A 24041-nucleotide genomic window follows, 5' to 3' on the forward strand; every position below is an offset into this window, starting at 1 on the left:
TAAAAAAGCAGGAATTGATCCTAACCCTGTTCATTACCCGCTTCACTTTAGGAAAGGACAGAAGAGAGGTATGAGCATGTTGAGGGCATCCACTGTAGTGAGTCGGGGGGTGGTGGGTAAGATGTTCTTCTGGATACTGTTTCTGAATTCTGACCACTAGGCTGCGCTGCCTGCCCTGATTACTCTGCTCAATAAAGTACCGTAGATGATTTTGAATCTCTAGTACAAGGGTAGTATGTAGGCTGTCTTGTTAGTCTGGGTTGTGCATCAACTGGGGCTAGCAACGGCTATTTCCTAGGTATCTGCTTCTGTCATTAAGCAGTACCACCTAGTTACACCACAGTTTATCCCAGATTTAAGTCAAATATTTTCTCTGCTTTCAATCTTTTTGTGTCGCCCTCATTCAACCACTAGTACATTTTGTTTCAGAATGTGCTTCTAAAGACATATAGAAAAATAATGATGTAGCCTTGGCAGTGTTAAAAGGGATTGTGTCTCAAACTACAGCTCATTACTTATTGCTCTGCTAAAGTTGTAAATCCAGCCTTCTGTCAAGGAGCACAAATGCTTTCTTGAAACGAGTGAAACGTGAGTTTTCTGTTAAAAAATAAAAAATAAAAAAGATCTTTAATGTGTGAAGATTGCATGTCTGAGAATCCCATAGTTTTACATTGTTTGTTAGGTCTTCGATCTTTGGAGGGGGGAATGGAGGCCTAACTGAACTCCCCTTTTATCTTTTAAAATACTAATCCTATTGAAAGACCATTTAAAGAATTAGAGACAAAGTGTTTATGACATCACTCTACCACTAAACATTGCTGAGATATTAATGGTTGAAAAGCCGAGGAATTAACTTGTAACCATAACTAAAATATTTAAGACTTGGTTGAATGAAGCAGGACAATTAAGGCTTCTGAGGACTAGGATTTGAATACCTCTGACATGGTGTCTTAATTGGATTAAGACTGGCTTCTAGAATTAATTTGACTCTGAAGTTGAGATAGTTGTCATGGCTAGATAATATTGTCATGGCTAGATAATACTGACATTTATTTCCTGGTAAAATAAGCAGACATTTGATTTGTTTGAACTGTTTCATTGAATCACATGGCGTATAAAGTGCAATGGCCACCCTCAAACTCCTCTTCTGATTACCTATTTCTTTCAAAATCATAATATCTAGTACTGGGTGCCTATTGTTTCCAATAGGAACATGTTGTTTTTCAGATCTGCTTCCTTATAAAAAAAAAAGTCAAAACAAAAGTCTTCCTGTGCTTCAGTTTCCATCTGATCAATCATTGCACACATCAGGGCCATTTCATGGATAAATCCTCTTTTTTTTTTTTTTTAATATAACTTATAAGAACATAAGAACATAAGAAAGTTTACAAACGAGAGGAGGCCATTCGGCCCATCTTGCTCGTTTGGTTGTTAGTAGCTTATTGATCCCAAAATCTCATCAAGCAGCTTCTTGAAGGATCCCAGGGTGTCAGCTTCAACAACATTACTGGGGAGTTGATTCCAGACCCTCACAATTCTCTGTGTAAAAAAGTGTCTCCTATTTTCTGTTCTGAATGCCCCTTTTTCTAAACTCCATTTGTGACCCCTGGTCCTTGTTTCTTTTTTCAGGCTGAAAAAGTCCCTTGGGTCGACACTGTCAATACCTTTTAGAATTTTGAATGCTTGAATTAGGTCGCCACGTAGTCTTCTTTGTTCAAGACTGAACAGATTCAATTCTTTTAGCCTGTCTGCATATGACATGCCTTTTAAGCCCGGAATAATTCTGGTCGCTCTTCTTTGCACTCTTTCTAGAGCAGCAATATCTTTTTTATAGCGAGGTGACCAGAACTGCACACAATATTCAAGATGAGGTCTTACAAGTGCATTGTACAGTTTTAACATTACTTCCCTTGATTTAAATTCAACACTTTTCACAATGTATCCGAGCATCTTGTTAGCCTTTTTTATAGCTTCCCCACATTGCCTAGATGAAGACATTTCTGAGTCAACAAAAACTCCTAGGTCTTTTTCATAGATTCCTTCTCCAATTTCAATATCTCCCATATGATATTTATAATGTACATTTTTATTTCCTGCGTGCAGTACCTTACACTTTTCTCTATTAAATGTCATTTGCCATGTGTCTGCCCAGTTCTGAATCTTGTCTAGATCATTTTGAATGACCTTTGCTGCTGCAACAGTGTTTGCCACTCCTCCTACTTTTGTGTCGTCTGCAAATTTAACAAGTTTGCTTACTATACCAGAATCTAAATCATTAATGTAGATTAGGAATAGCAGAGGACCTAATACTGATCCCTGTGGTACACCGCTGGTTACCACACTCCATTCTGAGGTTTTTCCTCTAATCAGTACTTTCTGTTTTCTACATGTTAACCACTCCCTAATCCATGTACATGTGTTTCCTTGAATCCCAACTGCGTTCAGTTTGAGAATTAATCTTTTGTGCGGGACTTTGTCAAAAGCTTTCTGGAAATCTAAATAAACCATGTCATATGCTTTGCAATTATCCATTATCGATGTTGCATCCTCAAAAAAATCAAGCAAGTTAGTTAGGCACGATCTCCCTTTCCTAAAACCATGTTGACTGTCTCCCAGTACCCTGTTACCATATAGGTAATTTTCCATTTTGGATCTTATTATAGTTTCCATAAGTTTGCATATAATAGAAGTCAGGCTTACTGGTCTGTAGTTACCTGGTTCAGTTTTGTTTCCCTTTTTGTGGATCGGTATTACGTTTGCAATTTTCCAGTCTGTCGGTACCACCCCTGTGTCAAGAGACTGCTGCATGATCTTGGTTAGCGGTTTGTAAATTACTTCTTTCATTTCTTTGAGTACTACTGGGAGGATCTCATCCGGCCCAGGGGATTTGTTTATTTTAAGAGCTCCTAGTCCCTTTAACACTTCTGCCTCAGTTATGCTAAAGTTATTTAAAACTGGATAGGAACTGGATGACATGTGGGGCATGTTGTCAGTATCTTCCTTTGTAAAAACTTGTGAAAAGTAATCATTTAACATATTTGCTATTTTTTTTTCTTCCTCTACGATTTTGCCATTTGTATCTCTTAAACATTTAATCTCCTCTTTGAATGTTCTCTTGCTGTTGTAATATTGGAAAAACATTTTGGAATTGGTTTTAGCTCCCTTAGCAATGTTCATTTCTATTTCTCTCTTGGCCTTTCTAACTTCCTTTTTGACTTGCGTTTGCAGTTCTGTGTACTCTTTCTGCGTACTTTCTTTTTGGTCCTTTTTTAATGCTCTGTAAAGTGCCTTTTTTCGCTGAATATTTTTTTTAATTGATCTATTAAACCATTTTGTCAATTTAGTTTTACATTTAGATTTGTCTACTTTAGGGATGTAATTGTTTTGCGCCTCTAGTACTACATTTTTGAAGAACAACCATCCTTCTTCTGTGGGTGTTTTCTCTATTTTACTCCAATCTACTTCTGTTAGTCTCTGTTTCATGCCTTCATAGTTTGCTTTTCTAAAATTGTAAACCTTAACTTTAGTCTTTACTTTTGGGGATTTAAAAAACACTTCAAATGAGACCATGTTGTGGTCTGAGTTTGCCAGTGGTTCTCTGACCTCTGTTTTAGTTATTCTATCTTCGTTATTTGAAAAGTTATGTGCCATCACTACACAAATCTTGATTTATCAGTGTAACAACCATACTGTACCATTTTCATCATGGCCTATTAGGAACTGATCTACATGTTTCTCAGCGTTTATGTGTTGTGAATGGCTGTAAGCTTTTAAAGGAGCCTGCACCAACTAACTGTCCGAAAGAAGGTACACAAAGTAGGTAGGCATCAACAGAATACAGTGCTCGATTAGTGACATAGCGCTGTATAAGTTCAGACAAATAGGAAGGCGCTAGGCCATGCAGAGTCTTATAAGTAAGCAGCATTACCTTGTACTCTATTCTTTGAGTTACAGGGAGCCAATGGAGGCCTAACTGAACGGGGGTTATGTGATGTCACATCCTAGTACGTGTCAAGATTCTAGCCACAGAGTAGCTACGGTAGTTTTTGGAAGCCTGGCAAAAAATATCGTCAGCATACATATGAAAACCAACACCACTATGCTGCTTCAATTTCCTCAGTGGTAGCATATAGATCAGAAAAAGAATAAGGCCCAAGATAGATCCCTGGGGTACTCCAGAGGTCAACTTGGCAATATGGGATGAACAACCCCCCAGCAGAAACATAATGGCAATGGCCTGTGAGATAAGACTGGAACCAGTTTAAAATTGCACCAGTAATAAATGCATGTGATTCCAGGAGATTTAACAGAATCTGGTGGTCCACAGTATGAAAAGCTGCAGACAAATCCAGCAAAATCCATAAGGAACCTGCGTCACAGTTCAATAAAAAGGTCATTAATAGGTTGAACACTTAATAATGCAGAAGTGTGTACTGTGAAGTCATAACATCAGTTTATTTTAAAAAACATGTTTTTAAAGTGGAAAAGTACTAAACATGTCAAATATTGAAAGACCCACCCCAAATTTTCCTCCCCTTGTCTGATTGGCCAGCTTTTTGCCTCATTACAGTGTTCTGCTTTGTTTTTAGGCAGTTGTTGTATTTGCTTCTGTTAGGTGAAGAGGCCGAATTGTTTTGATCTAACCTCCTGGTGTGTCGCAACCTCAGTGATTGCATACATAACAGCTAAAGTTTATGTTCTAGCGTTCACTTGCTGTATTATTGGCCCACAGCATTTTGAAATGCCACTAATTAACACCTGTAGCTGAGAATTAGGTTGTTGATTTAGATCTGTACAAATGTCTCATCTACGGTTTTCGTTCACATACAGAAAACAAACAGGGTTTATTTTAGTTTATTCCTGGTTTACAGTGGCACCTGATGTGCCAGTCAAACCTTGAACAGATAAAACCCTAGTAAATAATTGTTGTTCATTTAGTTGCAGAAGTGATGCTAAACTATAACTCCTTTTGAGTGCTTACGCATTAACTGCCTGTCTTTTTTTTTTTTTTCTTTTCAGCCATTCATTGGTAAACAGGGTGTAAAATGAAACCCATGAGTCCAGAGTATCTGAGCAGTATTACTGAAACAACTGAAGCCTAATAGATACACTAGAGGGCCCACATAAAAAGAATAAGGGAAGTGTGACGTAGCAGTCAGTAGTGTGGTTTTGTGAACTACTTTCACTTCCTTTTCTGTTCCTTTAGCTATTTAGTGCACACAACTGTAGTTGGAAACAACAGTTTATGTTGCCTCTAGCTTTCTAACAAAAGATTAAAGGGCTCACTTAAGTAGACAAGGAAGCTTCTTAAAAAAACAAATGTTTCTTTTTCTGCCTATAAAAATGAGACTGCAAATGTTAACATTGAAATGAGAACAATTACCAACATCAGTGATTTGGAGTGTGTAACGTGTCTTCTGCAGCATGCTCCTTTACTCTGTTTACTGTGGAGATTTACAAATTGAAGCATGTCTTGTTCATAATCCATCGAACCCCCCTGGTATCAGTGTGTTTTGCTTTAAAGCAGCAAGAAATTATGCAAATTAAAATAACTGCTGTATATTTAGTTCGGGGGTTGCATCAAAAACTCTGGCCAGTTAGGGGTGCTTAGGGACTGAAGTTCAGAAGAATCACTCTACACATTGCTGGACAGTGAAAAGATTGACGAGAGAATTTTCCACAGTACCACTTCTGTTCAGGTGCCCATAAACACAGGACGTGGCCACTTTTATTAAGATCAACTTGCAAAATGTGGTGCTGTGACAAATTATGTTTATGGAATATAGCAGAAAACCTTGCACATTGCACTAACAGTGAAATGGTATGGCATCTATGCCTTGCTGTGTAGCATATTTTTTTCACCAAGGACTGTATCGAGAGGGTCTTTAAAATACTGTCTAGATCCTTTCACATGTTGCATGTGTCAGTACCATGAAACTAGCCTTCAGTGATTGATAGAGTGATGGCTACTCTCCCTCCTGTAAACCTCAGGGTGCATAGAGGGAGACTTATAGTATAGGCCAAATCATTCCTTCATGCCCCCTACATTTATCCAGTCATTGCCCTACCTAGCAAACCAAGATTCAGCACAACTGGATGAGCATTCTCAAGCCTAAAATGTGATATGTGCATGCACAGGTACACCATTCCCAGCGAAGGGTAAAAATGGCCATAGGAAGGTTTTTGCACTAAGTTTGTCTGTGCCATAATGGGAGTGTATGTATAGAAAATGTTGTTTGGCAGTGTTAGTGATCTGGTAAGGGCTAACAACTCAGATGTGTCTTTTTGTTACTATAACTGTTTGTAGTTTTAATAGGCAGTCTGGAGGTCAGTGGCCCTTTAAGAGTCATGTAAAGAGCGTCTTGAGCTGTCAGACACTCATTTGAATTCGCTTGAGTACGCCCATCTCTGATTAGCTGTGGAATCGGGCTGCCTTGAGGGCATGGGAACAGATGTGTTGGTCCAAAGGGGTAGTCAAACATGATTTCTGTTTATGTTTCAACCTCACTGTACAGACTGGAGAGCAGGGAGAGAGAAAAAATCCAGCCACTGTGGAGAAGGTACAATAGGAGGACAAGGACCACCAAATGCCAAACACGTCTACTGCTGTGTTTCTTTGAAAATGCGTTCCGCAATGGGCCCCCTTTCAGCCTCCTCCTTTCTATTTTATTTTAGAAAACCACTCAGGCTGAAAATAGGTTGAGGGTTTGTCCTTGAAATTGTGGTCTGGAAATTAGCAACATATCACTAAGCTCGCTCAGTAAGTCCCATATGACTTCTTATTCTTTTTGATCAGTAGTCAAATTAAACTGCTTTTGTTTCTTCTCTTTTTGAATTTGGTGAATTGCTAAATTTGTCTCGCTCAAACTCTGGATTTTTTTGGGGATGAGGGCACCATGAGTTCTCAGGGCTGTTCGAGGGTTACCCCCGTTTGTTATTCAGCACTTTGATGTCTATGCTGAGGATACGCTTACAAAAGGGGTGTATGGGTAGAGAGGGTTGGCGCTAAACTGGATACATTTGTAGTGGGGGTGGGCGGGGTGCATTTAGAGGCAGAATATAGCACATTAATGCTGTACGCTGAGCCATGGAAAAACCCAATGTTTGTATTCTTTAATAAGAGTCAGCTCTTTCTATAGACAATGAGTTCTGGATTCATAATACAGGGCAGCATACTGTATGACTGTATTATATAGGTTAATTGGACTAAAACAGTGTGAGTTAAAATAGATAATGAAATCATAAATAGCTTAAAATGTAACTTTAAATGATATTCAAATAGAAATATTGAATATGGAATAGTTTTTCAGAAAATTTAAATCCTTGTTTTTCTTTTTTTTTTTTTTTCATTTCGACTTCTGCAAGTAATTGTTGCTTCTATAATCTGTCTATTGTTGAATACACGTGAAATGCAGGATTCACATGTGCCTTCCCTCCATCCCAAACAGTGGTCGCATATGTTTATCAGATTGTGTGCTTTTTCCAGCCTGATTTGTGCCCATGTTACTCCACTGAGCCCCATCCTCCCTGGAGGTGATCAGAGCTGCACTATTTATAAAGCATTAACAGCTGGGGCCCTTGGAGCTAAATTATGGAAGGGAAGAATTATCATGGAAGTTTCTGTCTAACTCAACTGTTAGAAATTACGCTCCTCTGTTGCTGTGGAGCGGATCAATGGGTAGTCAACGAACAAAGAACATTTGTGAAGTAGCTGTTGCTTCCAGGTGAACAAATTTGTACTTTGTGTTACGTTTTTGAACAAAGACAAAACAGTGCAGTGAGTCTTAAACTCACTGATGAGAACTTGCCAGCAAAAAATTATGGTGAACACAAAGTTCACTCACTTCATTAAAGATTGAGATAAAGATTGAACTTTGTTGTGTCACATAAGTTACTGTAAGTTTCTTGAAGTCGTTCACTATTTTGTCCCAAACTGCCCCCAAGTTGACATGGTTGTGACTGTAGATCCTGGGTCGACCACTCTGTTTTGTTGTTTACCTTTCATGACCGTTCAAATGCAGCATAAAGCTGCAGTTCTTTTTCAAATCGAATCCTAAAATTAGTAATTCAGGCCCTTCAAAAAATGTTAATCATTTATGTTCTACAGCCCCCACCAGTGTGTAAGCCCTGTCTGACTGTTCTAGGATTAGAGAAGGTCTGACTTACTGACAAAAGGATCTGAAGCCCTGATCTCCTAGTCTGGTGGCATCTGAGCATCTTAATTTATCAGAGCCAAAGAGATATATTGAATTATATTATGATGCTGCCTCAGTAGTAAATATCATTTTACTTCAAATAGAACTAGGACAGCATCCTAAATCACTTAAGTAAAGTATCTTTCTGTAACATAACCTACCCCAGCTTCCTTCATCTTTTTATAGTATAAAGCTATGTACAAAAAGACCATTTATTTTTCATTAACTATAGATTATTTTATTTTTTTTTAAGTTATATAAAGCAAATTACTGTATCGCTTCATGTTATTGCTCAATATTGTAAACACTTCACTTAGATTCTGGGGAAAAATTATGTTGGGCAGAGTTTCAAGCTTCTGCGATGGTTTTACCTGTAATATATAAAAGATCCTTTTTACTGGCACAGAACTGTACAACAATATTTTTTTTTTTCCTAACTGGCTTCCACCTTGCCAAGAGCAAGTCCTCGATCCCAGCTGGCAATAGTGTCTGTAGTCTCTCTGAGGGAAAATTTCTAATGCAAGAGTTCCTGTGATGCAAAAACACATGTTAGAAAAGTGATGTTCTATTGAATGTTCTCTCCTTTTAATACTTTTTACATTTTTTGTGACTCTAAAATTGTGTTTAAATCCACAGATATTTCAGACTTTTTCAAGTTTATAAGACACGTTTCTTCCAAGTTTTTGCCATGGATTGATGATGAAACAAAAGCGTAAAAAAAGTAAAAAATAGTAAACGTGTTCACATATCCAAACTAAAATACGGTAGATGTTTCTGTTTCTGAATGAGTGATGTAGAATCATTTCATATACAATTTCACAAGGGTTTATTCTTTAATCCATTCATTAAGGCTTTTTGCCTATAAACTGATAAGCAATTTCTTAAGCAACTACAGTACGGTAGTTGTAGGGGCAATTTTCCAGCAATTGTACCATTTCAACCAACATGTTTGCACCTTTTGAAGGATCTCTGAAAATGTTACGTGAAATTCCATGTACATTTTTTTTTCATGGTGCCATCCAACATTCAGTGATTCTAGCATGCTGTGTTGACAGTGGTGGCAATTCACAAACTGGAAATTCTTGTTTTGTGTAAACATGGTGTAGTTTGATAAAGTAATGCAAGGGTTTGCATATGCATGTGTGCGCTGGCTTATCTAGTGTTGAAATTCAGAAGCTTCTTGCCATAAAAGGGAAACGTGTCACATTCATAATGAAGAGTTCAGTTTCCTGCCATGGTTTGAGCTCGCAGAACCACAATCCAGAGGGTTCAGACATGAAGTATTTCATTTCTGAGCGTTGTGGCAGCCATTGGGTTATATTTCCTGTGAGAATGTGAAACCGATACATGGTTAGTATGAGTACTGTTCATAAGCACCTGTTTCAGTACATTTTGGCAGTGTGTCCACCACAAAACTGGATACCCGAGTAGTGTCAGCATCTGTACAAAAATAGCATTCATGTAATTTTATAAAATGTAATCCTTGGCTAAAACCAAATCCTGGATGTGATTCGAAGTATTGCTGTATTTAATTTTCTTCTTATGACTTTTGAAAATAAGTTTTATAACGTGGACCCGACTTATTTATTTATTTATTTGCAGGATTCAGTATACACTTAAGTTTGTACCGTCTCACAACATTATACATTTGGAGCATCTCGGTATGCACCATAGGGGGTTGCTTCAGTATGAAAGCCCACTGTAGTTTTCATGTAACAGTCTTACTTACGTACACTAGTACTTTTATTTATATCCCATTCCAAAGCTTGTGAGAATTAGTATGGGTGAAGTTCCAGATTCTAAGCTGAAAAGATCTATGGGCTTTAGAAACACATCTAAGTGGCAATAAGTTGCAAAAGTGACATGTTTGGTCAGCAGTAGTAATTTACCCCACACTGAAGCTCCTTGTTTTGTTTGTCAGTAGAGGCAGCGTGCCACGAATGGAAAAGACCTTGTTATGGCAGCTCATTTGAAATCGTATAGGGAACGTTTTGTGTCGCTCAGTTTGGTTTTTTTTGTTTTTGTTTTTTTTGTACCAGGTTGAGATGTGGGTTTCCACTGCTACAAGGAATACAATACATTTCTGTTCTGGGCTGTAAGAAGAGACACCAACACAATATCTTGGTTATGTCACAATGCACATCATTTTATAAAAATGAATAATGCTCTTAAACGCATTGAAGAGCAGCACTGGCTGAGCTGCTTATCAGAATCTTTTAGTTCAATTAGGCTGTACTAATTTTAAAGTGTTTGAAATTAATCATTTACTTACTGTATGATATAAATGTATAGTTTTTATTTCTAGTTTAGGATTATTTTAAACACATTCTGGTCAATTCTTTTGTTTTGTGTGTTTTTTTATATATGTATTTTTTTTTAACAATGTATATATTTAGTTAGAGGTCAATAAATAAAGGACAATTATAAAGAAAAAAGATTAAACATATTTGTGAAGTAAAGATAAACATATTATTAAATAGGTTTATTCCATCAATTCCTTTACGTTTATTAAACTGAAATAGATAACAGTGTGTTGGACTATAGTGCAACTGACTATAAAGTTGAAATGTCAGTTAATAGTTTTAAAGGGCCAGTATAAAGTTTCAGAAACTGGCAATTGCTGATAGTGACACTTGCTTCACTAAAGGTAAATTAATTCAGTTGTAACTGGGTGATTCCTGAGATTAAGGGGATATACAGTGTAAGGTTTGGTTCAGTTTTACATTGTTGATGCACATCCTGAATTGGCTTAGCTGGTCAAAATTCTCTATCTTTCTTTTTTTCTTTTGTGTCTCTGAGTTCAAATCACCCCTAGTATTCTGAATGTCATGACTAGCCATGAGCAGTTTTCTAGAACTGTTGATGACTGGAACCTGAACCGTTACAGCTAGAGCTAATTTTAAAATATGTAGTATTTATTACTTTCAGTAGCATTTAAAATATTTTTTTTGAACAGAATGTCTGTCAGTTCTGTTTTGGGGTTTTTCCACTAGGTCAAATGCTCAAATTAGCTAACCTTTCTCCCACATTTCAGTATAATCTGTAGGTATTGGAGTGTGAAATTCACCTGCCCTTTGGTGGCTTTGAATCAATTAAAGCAAATCTTCACTGTCTATACAACTTTGAGCAGTCAGATTTTAATGAATGTGTTGTAGTGAGAATTAAGGGAATGGCAATTTTTTCCACATTGTAATATCAAATTTAAAAACTGACCTATCAAAGGCTTATTGGTACACAGCAGAAGATGCCATGTTCCATCTACTTTGGTTCGAATTCATTTAGTAGAAAACTACAGTATACATGAATTTTCTCTAATTTTGTTACTACATTTATGAAACCTATTTGTTACCAAATTGGTAAGCAATGTACAGAGCAGCCAGTAACTCAATAACTCCCCAGAATAAAATGAAACATTTTGTCAGCTGCTAACAAACGAAGCTGATGAAGGTGAGACTGATTTTTTTTTTCATAATCAATGATGTAAAGTACTCCAGTCTGTCCTTTAATTGGCATGCCTGTGGTGGTCTTCAGAGTGAGGCCTGTGGCTTTGAATCTTGGTGAGCTAAAACCTTTCAGGATGTAAAAAAAGAAGTAGCAAGTCGGAACTGGTTACCAAATAACAGGAATGCCATGTGGGTATTTTGCACTTTTAAATCCTAGTAAATGTACCTGTATTGACCCTTTTTAAATAATACATATGTAGTTTCAAATTTGTTGGTAGTACCCTAACTTGTAACTTGTCACACCTTTTCCTGGGGCCTATTCAGAATGCCCTTTGCAGTTTGTAGGCCACTCGCCTATTGCTATCTTGACCTTTCTACTCCTTCCTATCTCCAGATCATTTCTCCGTGCACCCTCTCTCGCCCCCTCTGTTTCTCCGCCACTGGCAGATTAGCTGTATCCCCCTCTTCCACTCGCTTCCATTGCTTCTCCACCCTTCCCCCATTGGTGGAACGACCTACCCACGGATATCAGGACTGCTCAGTCCCTGACCACCTTCCGGCACCTCCTCAAGACACACCTGTTCAGACAGCATCTATAAACCTCACAGCTCTTGACTATACTGGACTATATAGCACCCAATTGTACCAGTACTTGCATCAGCTTGTACTTGCACTGAATTGCTCCATACTTGGCCTTAATTATAACTACTTCCTGTATCTGATACTTGATTTTACTCTTATAGGTAGCTATACTCACGTTTTATTTTATTTTTTGTAATTGCTCTTATTGGAAATCATTATAATCCATTCATGGTGCTTTACTATGTGCTCATTCAGGACTTTACCAGTATTGGCAAATATTTTTAGTTAACTGCTGTTAGTTGAACCCGTGCTTACATGTAATTATTTACTGTATTCTCTGTTTTTTGCTCTTCCTTGAATTTGTTTTTTTGATACTGATTTTATTGTACTTTACAACTGCTGTTATCTGTAATGTGATATTCTGAGATATTTTTGTAATGTGATAGTTTGTACTGTGATATTTTGTAACAATTGTTAGTCGCCCTGGACAAGGGCATCTGCTAAAAAATTAATAATAATAATAATAATAATAATAATAATAAATAATAATAATAATAATAATAATAATATTGGAATACAGAAGTTTGATGGCCAAGTACAGAACAACGATGGGTCCTACTTTCAGGAAGGACATTGGGAAACCTTTGTAACAGAAATCTTTTTTTCTTGTGTTCAGTGCGCTAAATCATTGTTCAGTTTTGTTTAACTTTTTTGCTGGTTGTTGGCTCATTTCCCCAAAATCTTTGTTTTTGAATAATTATTTGTAGTTTAGTAGCGCTGGCAATTTAACAGCAGATGCACTTTTTAAAAGGTTGAGACAGAAAAGCAGATTACTGTTCCTTGTATGAGTTAGAGGGTCCATGTTCTCAGGATTAATGACAGAGTTTGTATAAATGATGCAGTGTTAGCTGTATCTTCAAAATAGCACACAAACAATATAGTGTCATTTACAAAAAACACTAGCTTGCACACTTCAAGTTTCTGTGTTTTGAGCTGGAGAACTAGGCAAAGTCAAGAGATTTACAAATCAAATGTCTGAATGGAAAGGTTGGTGGTCTGAATCATTCTGAAAACAAAAAAAGACACATATAAAGGGAAATGAAATCCTGTGGAAGTACATGGCTTCTTAGTTTTTTTTTTTTTTTTTTTATCCCTGGTGTGAGTTTGGCAGGGTTTTTTGAGCTCAGCCAGCAAGTAAGTCTCCTCACTCTGTATTCAGAGAACCAGCGTGATGACAACAGCCCCTTTGATACTGGGAGTAGTAATAAAAACTGTGGATCTATCCTGTCTCTTTTTTTTTTTTTTTTTTTTAAAGCAGGAAAACAAATAGATTTTTTTTAAAACACTGTAGAAAAGGACAGAGTGGGGGTGAGAGGGGAAAAAAAGCTTCCACGCAGAATGATTGAGGGAGGCGGAGAGGAAACTGAGCGCTCCATCAGATGAAATGAGGTGAAAATAATTCAGACATTAATCAACCGAGGACGAAAGGAGGGGTTTTCTTTTTTTCTCCTATGGAAGCGAAAGGGAAAATGTGAATGAATAACTTAAAAGAGCAAGAGAAGAGAGAGAGAGAGAGAGAGAGAGAGAGAGAAACACACAACACTCAAATCATGCCAGAATCCAACACTAATGCTGAATTTTCTTCTGATCAGGTTAGTTTTGATAAAAAAAAAAATATATATATACTTTTATTATTTTGTTCATTCTTCGCCAGTTTTTTTTTCCTTTTTTTTCTTATGTTTAATTGTTTTATTTTGTCAGTGCTGAGTGGAAGGAAGAAAAAAAAAACATTCAGATTCCAAAGGAGCCACAGAGAGTGAGTGAGTTTGTGCGGCTATCAAAGCAGTAATTGTGCTAAGCTGCCCGGACGACGGTTGAAGGTCCCAAAAGAATTGAATTAATCAAAACAAGCTATTGTTTGGACTGCCTCATTTTTCTTCAATCATTCAGGGGGTCCATGACGACTCAATAGCCCCTAAACCATGTGATCCAGGGGGGACAGCTCTTTAAAAAACAGCCCACGTGTATCCAAGATGAAAAGTTTTTCTATCTATTGGGTCCTAGTCCTGGTTGGTTGGGGTAGTTATTTTTTTTTTTTTTTTTGAGGAAGTAGGCTGGGTATGTGTGTTGGAGAGACAAGAAAGGGAACATTTTTGTTTTGCTCATATTTATGGGGGCTCTTCCTCTGCCCCTTTTTAGTGCTATGGGGTCTTGACAGTTAAAGAATTCACAGGAAGATTTGTTTTTAACAAATACATAGATATTCGTTATGGCACATTTTCCCCCTCAGTTTTATATCGAGAGCCACGTCCTCTCATGTTGTTTCACGTTCGTTTGCTTCTGTCAAGGCAGAGGGGTCTTCTTTTGGTAGAATATAAACTTTAACAAATAAGTAAACTTCTAAAGTCTGTACCAAGAAAGGAATGGGGTTACCTGCGGTAGGTGGTAAAACATTTTGTTGCAGTAGTTTTATTTATTTATTTTCTTCTAGTGATTTGTGTCTTTTATGCTTTTATTAATGTAGTGTATTTTGATTTCCAGAAAACTCATTTTAAGGAGTGTTTTTGTTTTGTTTCTGAACTTGTTCTTTCTTTCATTTGGAACTGTCTGATACTTTGAGATGATTGAGACCAGCGCTTATGTTGGGGTGTGTAAGATGGTGGCCTGTTTAAAACTTATGTAGGAGCCTGAACTAGCACAGTTTCTGTAGATAATTTTTATTTTCTTCTGTTAATGGTGTCGCTGAAAGGAGAAGGCAGTCCGTGCATTCTTTAAAGATTTTAGGGATGGCTGTGACACGGATTGCTTTTCTTTCTAAGTTAGTGTTTAATTAGTCTTTTTGTAGTTGGGAATGACAGAGACTATAATTGTGCATGGCATTGTTCTTTATTGAGTATTCCAGGTCACAGCTAATAGCTCAGTAGTCCTAAGAGGAAAGAAGCATCCAACCTTTGCTTGTGGTAACAGACGCTGAATGTTTTACTGACTCAAAGATACTTTAACCCCAGAGAAATATTTAATTAACCTTTCTTTTCTTGATTTTGGTCTTGCTTTTTCTTCAGTTTCAAGCTTTAGTTTCAATAGGCTGATTTAAGATTTCTTCATGATACTTTCAGAAATGCAGTAGGACTACATTAAAATACAAAAATAGCAGGTAATGGATTTCCTTGCTTGACGCACTGTAGGTGCAGAAGGACTTTTTACTAAACATGCTTTTTACGTAGCACTTTCATATGTACTGTAATGCACAATATGGCATAACTTGTATACTTGTATCATAATGTACTTAACAAAGTTTTTACAGTGTTAGAGTACATTAAGGTGTATTGCATATATAACGAAATCAAGTTAAGAAAGGCATTTCCCATCTGAAGATTATCTGCTATATTAGGTTCATCATATTTCCTGCATGTATCTTCGCTTCCTGCTGTATTAATTCTTAATGGCACACATGATGACCATATTAAGCATTACATAATACATATTTTAATTACTATGCATACATACTGTACATACATACAAACAGTACATACATTCTGTAGTACTGATTGTGTCCATGTAAGAGGGTGTTATTGCTGTAATTTTCAGAATTAAAACATTCTTAAAATACAACAGCTCTCTCAGCTCACTGAGCAACCATATGCCTTTACCAACCTACCACATGATGTAAAGATGAGTTCAGTTCACTGGTAATTAAATAATGCAGTTTGTGTATGTCTTTCTTTCTCAAAGACAGCAATGCTGTCTCTTAAAGAGGAGAACTTTGGGCACACTTGGATAATAATTGGAATAATAAGAGGGAAACTTTTCTTTCTGAATAAATGGCAATTGTAAGGGGTGCGTCCATTACAGAGTATGGCATCTTTCACAGTAGAAATAGAATTGTTAAATATTATAATGCATTTTCAATTTGTAGCTAATCCAGTTGTTTGGTTCATTGTCAGTCTTGTGCAATTCTCATTGCTGGAGTGGTTTGATTGATCAGAACCTTTAGATGGTGCTATAAATGCAAATCCAAATGGGAAATCAAAAGAATCGTAGCAAACACCATTTGTTATTTCAAGAACGGTACTGCGGCATCAGGGTTTTTCAAAATTCAGTAAAGAACGCCTGAAAACTTTGGAATAGAAAAGGCAATACATTTTGTGAAGCAGATCGCTTTGTTTTATTTTTAGAGGTTTGCCTGTTATGGTGGGTGTGTGAAACTGTATGGTCTGCATTCAGGTGAGGTGACAGCTTCCTTTTAGCTTTTCCATTGATACTTTTTATTACCCTTTTTACCGCCAAAGGAGTTTTGCTTTGTATTGTTTCTACAACAGATGTTCTACACAGATGTTGACGTTTGTATAATAGTTTACGATACATATAGTAAGTTACCAGGGATGAAACATGACATTTGATTAATTCCAATACATGTAAAATGTCACTTTACCATTTCTGCTCATGGGAGCTAAATTCTCTCTGTGGTATTCAGATTTTTGTGAGCTGTATTATGTATTGAAAATAAGTACAGTAACATCTGCTATATTAGGCCAAACCAAAAACAAAATAGTCCCTTATGGTTCTGTGCAAATAAATTATTATTTTGTAATTTGGTGCACTAAATTCGCCAATACCTAAAGTAAGTTGTTTGTTAATGTGATAAAACACCTTCAGTAAATACAGAAATATACAGAAAAGTCCTTGTGAAGGAAAGGCTGACACACAAGTGTAGTCAGATTATGGTAAAATACTCATAATGCAATAGCTGTGTATTAGTCGTGTGTAATGTATGGACATAGAGATGAGGTGTACTTGTGGCAAAAGAGGCAACGTGAATGAAGCTACGTATTCATTGGCTTTGAATTTACTTTAGAGTGTTGTTTGTTGAAACAAAAGTGTGTGCGTAGAGTGACGGGTAAGAGGTCTAGTAATGGAACATACGGACGCTGTGGGGCCTTTTGCTCCTCTGCTCGTTCATCCATGTAGTGAGGTGCGTCCGGGCTGCTCGGCACATTGACTTCACACCACTGCTCAATTTCTCCACATGAGTCCTCAAACTTACCTGGGAAAGAAAAAGATTATAATAGATAATTTGTGAAAAGACACAAATGTCCACCAAAAAATGGACCATTGTTAAAACCAGTTGGTGCAAATTATGCACAAACTAGTTTAAGTAGCACTAACTCGTCTCAAAACTGATGGTATTTTATATATGCATCTATAATTGCATCCTTTTTAATACTTGCTTAATTTAATGAATTTATAATGGAATGCCTTAGCTATTCTGTAGTCATACTAATCTGTTAGGATACATTGCCAGAGTGCTTTTTACTGCTAAATCAAAGATGACTTAATATAAATAGATCTCTTTTAGTGCAGATCTTTATTTCTACTGCTGTCAAGATCTCTACTGTTAGAAGTTTAAAGCCAGTTAGGCAAAATGTGTAGCCGTTAAGCATGTTCTGGACTGACACTCTTAATGCTGATCTCGTGGTTGTATAATTACAACTGGGGGTAGTTTTGTAACTTGATGTTAACACATTCATTAGGCATGTCAATTCATGTGCACTAGGTTCAGTGAGCCAAAATTCTACAGTAGCAATGCAATTCGAACTTGCCTAGACTTTATAGGTTGTGCCATTGCTAAAAGTGGTAACACGCCAGCAGAAAATATCATTTGCATGGTAGATCAAAGTCAGTTCCATTTAAATGGGTAAGGAGGGAGTCCCAGAAAAACACACTATGGGGTGTTCAATCTTAGCAAGTGGCTGTAGTACTTATTGGGCTTCTTGCAATAGTGTAGTCTCCCAACACCATAATTTCAAAGTCTTTTGAAGTGACTTACCAAAGAAGTATAATATTTTACTTTTGTGGGGAAATGTATTGCATAAAAATTCCTTATTTGTTTGTGGTATGGTTACCAGTGCATACCATTGTACTAGTTTCCCTCAAATGCTTTCTAATCTTAGCAAAGACTATACTAATTGCAATAATTTGAAAGCTATTGTAAATTAATTAAACTGAAACCCAGCATGCTATGTTTCCTTTTCTCTATGAAGAGAGAAGAGTGGTGGTGCTGTTGGTGGGGACTGGGAATATTTTAACAGATTTCACTGCCACTGCCAGTTTTGTTTTGTTTTTTGTGTTTTTTTTTTTTTTTTTTTTTGGGGGGGGGGGGGGATACTGTAATTCCCATTTAATTAGACCTAATTCTGTGGAAGTAGTTGGGCTAGCGGCTATAAATTTGATATTCAAAAATGATAATGACATATTAGAGAGACATACTCTTTAAATAAAGCCTGTTTTTTGTTTATTTTTTTACAGTATAGTATGAACAAAGTAAATAAAAAATACCTACAGCGATTGTTGGCATAGCCTTATTGCTATCAAAAGTGGAAGTGTCTGACCACGATTTGTACCAGCGCAAAGTCAAATAGGTGTCTTGACTAATATTGTATATGATTGCCTAACGTCGGGTAATTGGGTTCAGTTTTATTTGTTTGTTTTTTTCCATTTAAATTAATATACAAATTGGAATCTAATGCGTCTTCGATTTTACCTAATTTTCAGCTCTGTGGGTCAAATTTTGAAGTGTAATACTGTATCTTGTGAACTGTTAGAGCTACACATCTGGACATTGAAGTTTAAAGGTCTGCTATGGCCCATTTCAACCATCTACAGAAATAGTGACAGGTGACCTTCAAGAAAATGAAGCTGATGTCAGTTGAAAAAGGTTTGGATTCCCCTTTTAGAAAAGTCACTGTATGTTTGCTATTGTATACCCTGCCAAGCCTATCCCATACAACATTCTTTGACTTTTTGTAGCAAACTTTGAGGATACTGGTACTAAATCAATCTATAGCTCTGTTTTAAGCTTTCCTCACAATCAGCACATTTGAATACACTTTCAAGTTCTGTGGGTGGAGTATAGGGTCAGTGGGAACCTTTTATTTACTGTATGCTTTAGCTGTCAGCTGTGGGACAGTGTTTCTGACCAGAGCTTGCTAATTCCACAACATTTCCATCTTGACATGCAAGGGTTCTGAAACAAATGGACATTATAGAAATTGCACAGGTAAAAAAAAATAAATAAATAACCAGTTGTTTTACTTTACAAGGGGGTATTTTTAACTGGTTTCTGGAAAATGTTTATAAGGTTTTTCTGCAGTGGGGTTATTAAGATGGAAATTACCCTAACGTAGTGTACTGTACCGTATCTGTTTCAAAATATTCTTTAACATAGTAGGTAGTAAACTTTTAGTGCCTATTTTAAACATATTTTAAGTGGATGCTTGTTTAAATAGTTTTTTTCATTGTAATTTGTGTTTGATGTTGTTAATCATATATACTGTGCAGTTAAAGTAGTTGATAAATTTGTTCATGAAGTTTTCTTTAGTTGTTAAAGCTTAAATGTAGCCTGATGTTAATGGTGCATAATGCTTCTTTACCGTATAAGTGACCGGTTTAAAGGGGTAGTACCCAAGCCCTTAAAAAAAGGTTCTTCCCTATACATAGCAAAGGGAGCTGAACGCTTCATGTGCTCCCCACTGCTCAGGAAGTGATCCAATAGTGTGGTAGTTGAAGGATAAATTGGGTTCACTCAAGTCAAAGTGAAAATAAAGTTTTGGAAAACCAAAAATATCAACAGCGAAATTTCAAGAAACTGTTACTCCAATGAGATTTGTTAAAGTTGTTAAAATAATTTGTACACCTTGAAAGGGAAACTGGTTGTTGAAAAGATTGTTGCATAAAGTTAATTTATTTCAGTGTGATATTCAGTGATAGCAGAGGACACTCGGCAGGATTGTGTACTCGAGTCGACTTTTTTACTGTTGTGGCACTTTTTTAAAACTACCTCTACCCTCTACCAGCAGGGTGCCAGCTTTGCTTGGTATCTAAAGGCATTGAAGGGTCTGCTAAAGTAGCACATGCTTTGCAGTACGTGTTACACCTGTTAGGCACTGAAGGGTTCTTTTAAGATATCTCTCCAAGGGTCAGGGGTGGTGGGGAGGCGACTGCCATTCAAGGTTCCTTTTTCACACTCGCTGGCAGCTGAGGTCAAGTGAGTGGCAGTCTGTCCCCATTAGGCAGGATGGGAGAAGACTTGCCTGTCAATTTGACACCAAATTTATATTGTGTGAATAAGTGGTAGTGGTAGACTTAGAAGTCAGTCAGTATAGGCATTTCTTTTTTTCCAGTCAAGGATTATATATAGCCATGCTCTAGACTCTAGATATATCCACAGTATAAATAAAGAAGTAAAGGTTATTCACAACACAAATGATCATTTGGAAAGAAAGTCCTTAACATAAAAAAAAAAAAAACATGTTTTTATGATCATTAATCCCAAATATACAGTATTCATTTTTACATGCATGTATTATTTTTATTGTAAATTAAGTTTTATTCATCAGTTTAATTGTACTGTTTGGGCCAAGCTGGCCCTTCCAGACAATACTGTCTTGAGATTTAGTATATTGTATATTTTTTTTATATAAAAAATTTGGTGTAAAATGGTTGCATCCCTCTTTTTACCCATCATGCAATTTGCAGTTGCACAGTTACTTGATTTCTGCATGTGAGACACACAGAGGGCTACAGTAGTTCAGGTGCTTGTAGGTTAGAGACCATATGGAACATCTCCCACAGTACATGGGAGCATGTGCTGTATTTATTGAAGGACCATATGGGCGCATGTTGGCATGAGCCTTTCTTTTTAGTAAGAGAATGTTATGAAGCGAAAACCAAGTAACACCTGGGATGTGGTAGAAAAAAGGTAAATATATATATATATATATATATATATATATATATATATATATATATATATATATATATATATATATATATATATATATATAGTCTTTTTTTCTACTTCCTTGGCCTTTATTCTGAAGTTAAGTTAAGCATTTCTACTAAATAATGAAAGAAAAGTCTTTTATTCTGTTCCAGCTGTTGGAATACCATTTTTTTCTGTACTGATCTAGACACAAAGTGTCAATCATTATAAAGTGCTATTTGTTTGTTAGCCCCAAATGTACATGTGCATACTGTAACTGTATAGTTGTGTACCATGCAATAGCATTCCTATAACAAGCTTTTATTAAGCTGTCAACTGATAAACAGGGAACATATGCGCTCCCTCAAGGTCTTTCTCCTGTTGTGCTTATTGGAATGATTTACTGTACTAACACTTCCTAACCTCTCTCTTTCATCGTCCCTATTACTTCATAAGGCTTATGTATTATAATGGAATCTCTAGAAATGTACCTGTGATGAGCTGTTGTATGTTTAGAAGTGTTCGGGGGCTACCTCTAATCAAGTTAAGAGTGCACTTGTCGCACACTCTTTGCTCCAAACATCACTAATTTTCAGACCATATTTCTAATTCAAGTTTCTCTTTTGTTCTGTCATTTTCCCTGCTCTTACTTATAGCCCTGGGACCTCCTGAGCTGCATGTGGCGCGCACTAGAAATACGTTGTTTTCCGCACCTGACCCCAAATTCCACATGAATACCCATGTGCTGGGAGCACGTAAGGGGCTTTGATGTTACATCGCTGCCATCCAACTGCGCAGAAGATTTGGCAATATTTAAACACTTATTTTTAAATGCAGTGGACAGCTGCAGGTGCAAACTGTAACAATGCAGCCTTTGCACTGATAGTTGTCTGTTTTCTTGTTAAGATGTTGAGGTTGTAATCTCTATGTGCTTTGGACTCAATTGAGTTTGCTATGGATTTTATTGAAATGACTTAATGCATTGTAATTGTCATGATGTTTCGTCGTGTTTCATTGTTGTTTGTCTCATTTAGTATCCGGGTGCTGTGATTAGTTACTTTTAATGTTGCACAATGTAAACTCGAATCGCATTGATAGGTTGCAAAAATAAAGTAATTTTGTATCATCTGGTGATTTAGGAAATGGAGGTGTGTTTCAAGTATGTTGAAGACCAACCTGTCTTCTACTGCTTAAATTACAATTGAATCTGCCTTGGAGAGTCCCTAGTGTGAAACAAAGTATCTCTTTACCAGTAACTAAATAGCAAGGAGGTACAGAATGAATCCCCAGTTTTTTTATGAGCGTGGTACTGAAAGCACCTGACAAGACAGTACTGTCTTTGCAAAGTGTTTGCTATGAAAGTCTCACACAGGTTGTAGTTTTAGAAACTTGCGATTTGAAGCTGTCACAACATTGACTGAAATTGGAGCAAAATATTTGTTGGTGGTGGGAAGGGTTTTATATTCTCATTCTGTTCATAAACAAGAAGGCTGAACAGCCTGGCTCTTGTTTAGTCCCAGCGATGTAGTGGCTTGACAAGAGAAATCTGTGTGGTAACACTCAACCTTAATGCCATCTGCATCTCCAGCTGGCACGAAAGCAGGCAGACAGGCAGCGTGAGGATACAGACCAGATCAAAGTGCTGTAGGAATACCTTATTCAACTTTTTCTTCTTGTTGCTATTGTGCTTTGGTGGCGTGCTGCATGTACTCTACCGTGAAAACAAATCTCCTCAGAGTCAAACTTGTGCTATAGGAGCATCCTTCAAATTAAAAAGTCATGGCATGAGAAGAAAAGAGTCATAGCTTTCATTTTATTACTGCTGTCATCCTTTTCTTGTTTTTAGCCTTAAAGTTATGTAGAAACTTTTCAAGGTTTAGGATTTCTGCATTACATTTACATTTCATAGATTTAAGGGCAATTTTCTCAAAAAACCATGTTATTGTTTTTAATTAGATTTTTTTGCAACAAATATGTATTGGTAGAATTTAATGATATTTATAAAAAATCAATAAAATAATTCAATTTCAATAGTGATAAACAGAGTATTTTTTATTTATTTTTTTGCCTTGTGAATACCAATAACAACATACTGAGCATACTAAATCAGGAATAAAGTAACCAATTCAAAATATTACAACTACTTTTGGCATACTGGACTTCTGAGAATGTTATCCTAAATGTTTTTAAACCTTCTGTGTAAACAATCTTTTACTGCTAAATTATCATTTGAAAAAAAAGTCTTATTTTGATATTTATAGTTACATTTTGTGTTTGTATTTATTTAAAAGTGTACATTGATTTTCACCAAGATGCTATAAATGATCACACTTGTTGAACAGGGAAAGTGGAAATTAATGCAATATCCCCATTAAACAGAACATTTCATGTTGTGTCATTCAAGATTTGTATTTCATATTTGAATGTGCTAACTTTTACAGCCCTAATTGCATCAGTCAATTATTTAGCACATTTTTGTTTCTTATTTGCTTTTTTATTAGACCAAAAGTAAGTTTATAAAATCAGATTTTTATGCACGGATGACAGCTCTGGTCATATGAAAATAAAGGCTATCTCGAGTCGAATGTTTTCCTTTGCCTTAAAACGGTATATACTGTCAGATTAATGAGTTAACATCAAAAACAGCATGGACGTGTGTATATGATGGTGTGAAAGGCTGAAGGCGCTGTCTCTGATCTCTCTGCAGAATGGAGCGGTTCTTGGTGAGACGACAAAGAAGGATGAGAACGTACGCCGGGGAAACTGGGGTAACCAGATTGAGTTTGTTCTGACCAGTGTCGGCTATGCAGTGGGTCTGGGCAATGTCTGGAGATTCCCCTATCTCTGCTACAGAAATGGAGGAGGTGAGTCTAATTATTATACACTATGTCTTCAGTGTACAATATCAATCATTTCTTTGCATTAGTTATTTCTGTGTTGGTTCTTAATTACATCAGGAGAAGTTGCAAATTGCTGTTAAAATATTGTCTTGGTTTAAATAAGAGTTCATGAAGTACAGTTTTTTACGTCGCAGAATCTCATCAGTTAAGTTATTCTAAA

The 24041-nt window shown here is 36.6% G+C and overlaps 1 protein-coding gene across 7 annotated transcripts in view; it reads left to right on the top strand.

Annotated features, from left to right (window-relative positions):
* LOC121327297 (sodium- and chloride-dependent glycine transporter 1-like) overlaps positions 1–24041 on the top strand; it is a 48566-nt gene that overhangs the window by 11826 nt on the left and 12699 nt on the right. For 4 of the 7 annotated variants that reach the window (XM_041271237.1, XM_041271239.1, XM_041271243.1 and 1 more), the window contains one exon: positions 23689–23845. In XM_041271237.1, the coding sequence (XP_041127171.1) occupies positions 23689–23845 (157 nt within the window). Of the gene's footprint in view, positions 1–13689; positions 13873–14333; positions 14659–16414; positions 16445–23688; positions 23846–24041 lie in introns of those variants that run through there. The other 3 variants (XM_041271236.1, XM_041271241.1, XM_041271242.1) reach the window with 3 other exon arrangements.

Source organism: Polyodon spathula, chromosome 14, assembly GCF_017654505.1.
Source record: "Polyodon spathula isolate WHYD16114869_AA chromosome 14, ASM1765450v1, whole genome shotgun sequence".
Classification (NCBI taxonomy): Eukaryota; Metazoa; Chordata; class Actinopteri; order Acipenseriformes; family Polyodontidae; genus Polyodon; species Polyodon spathula.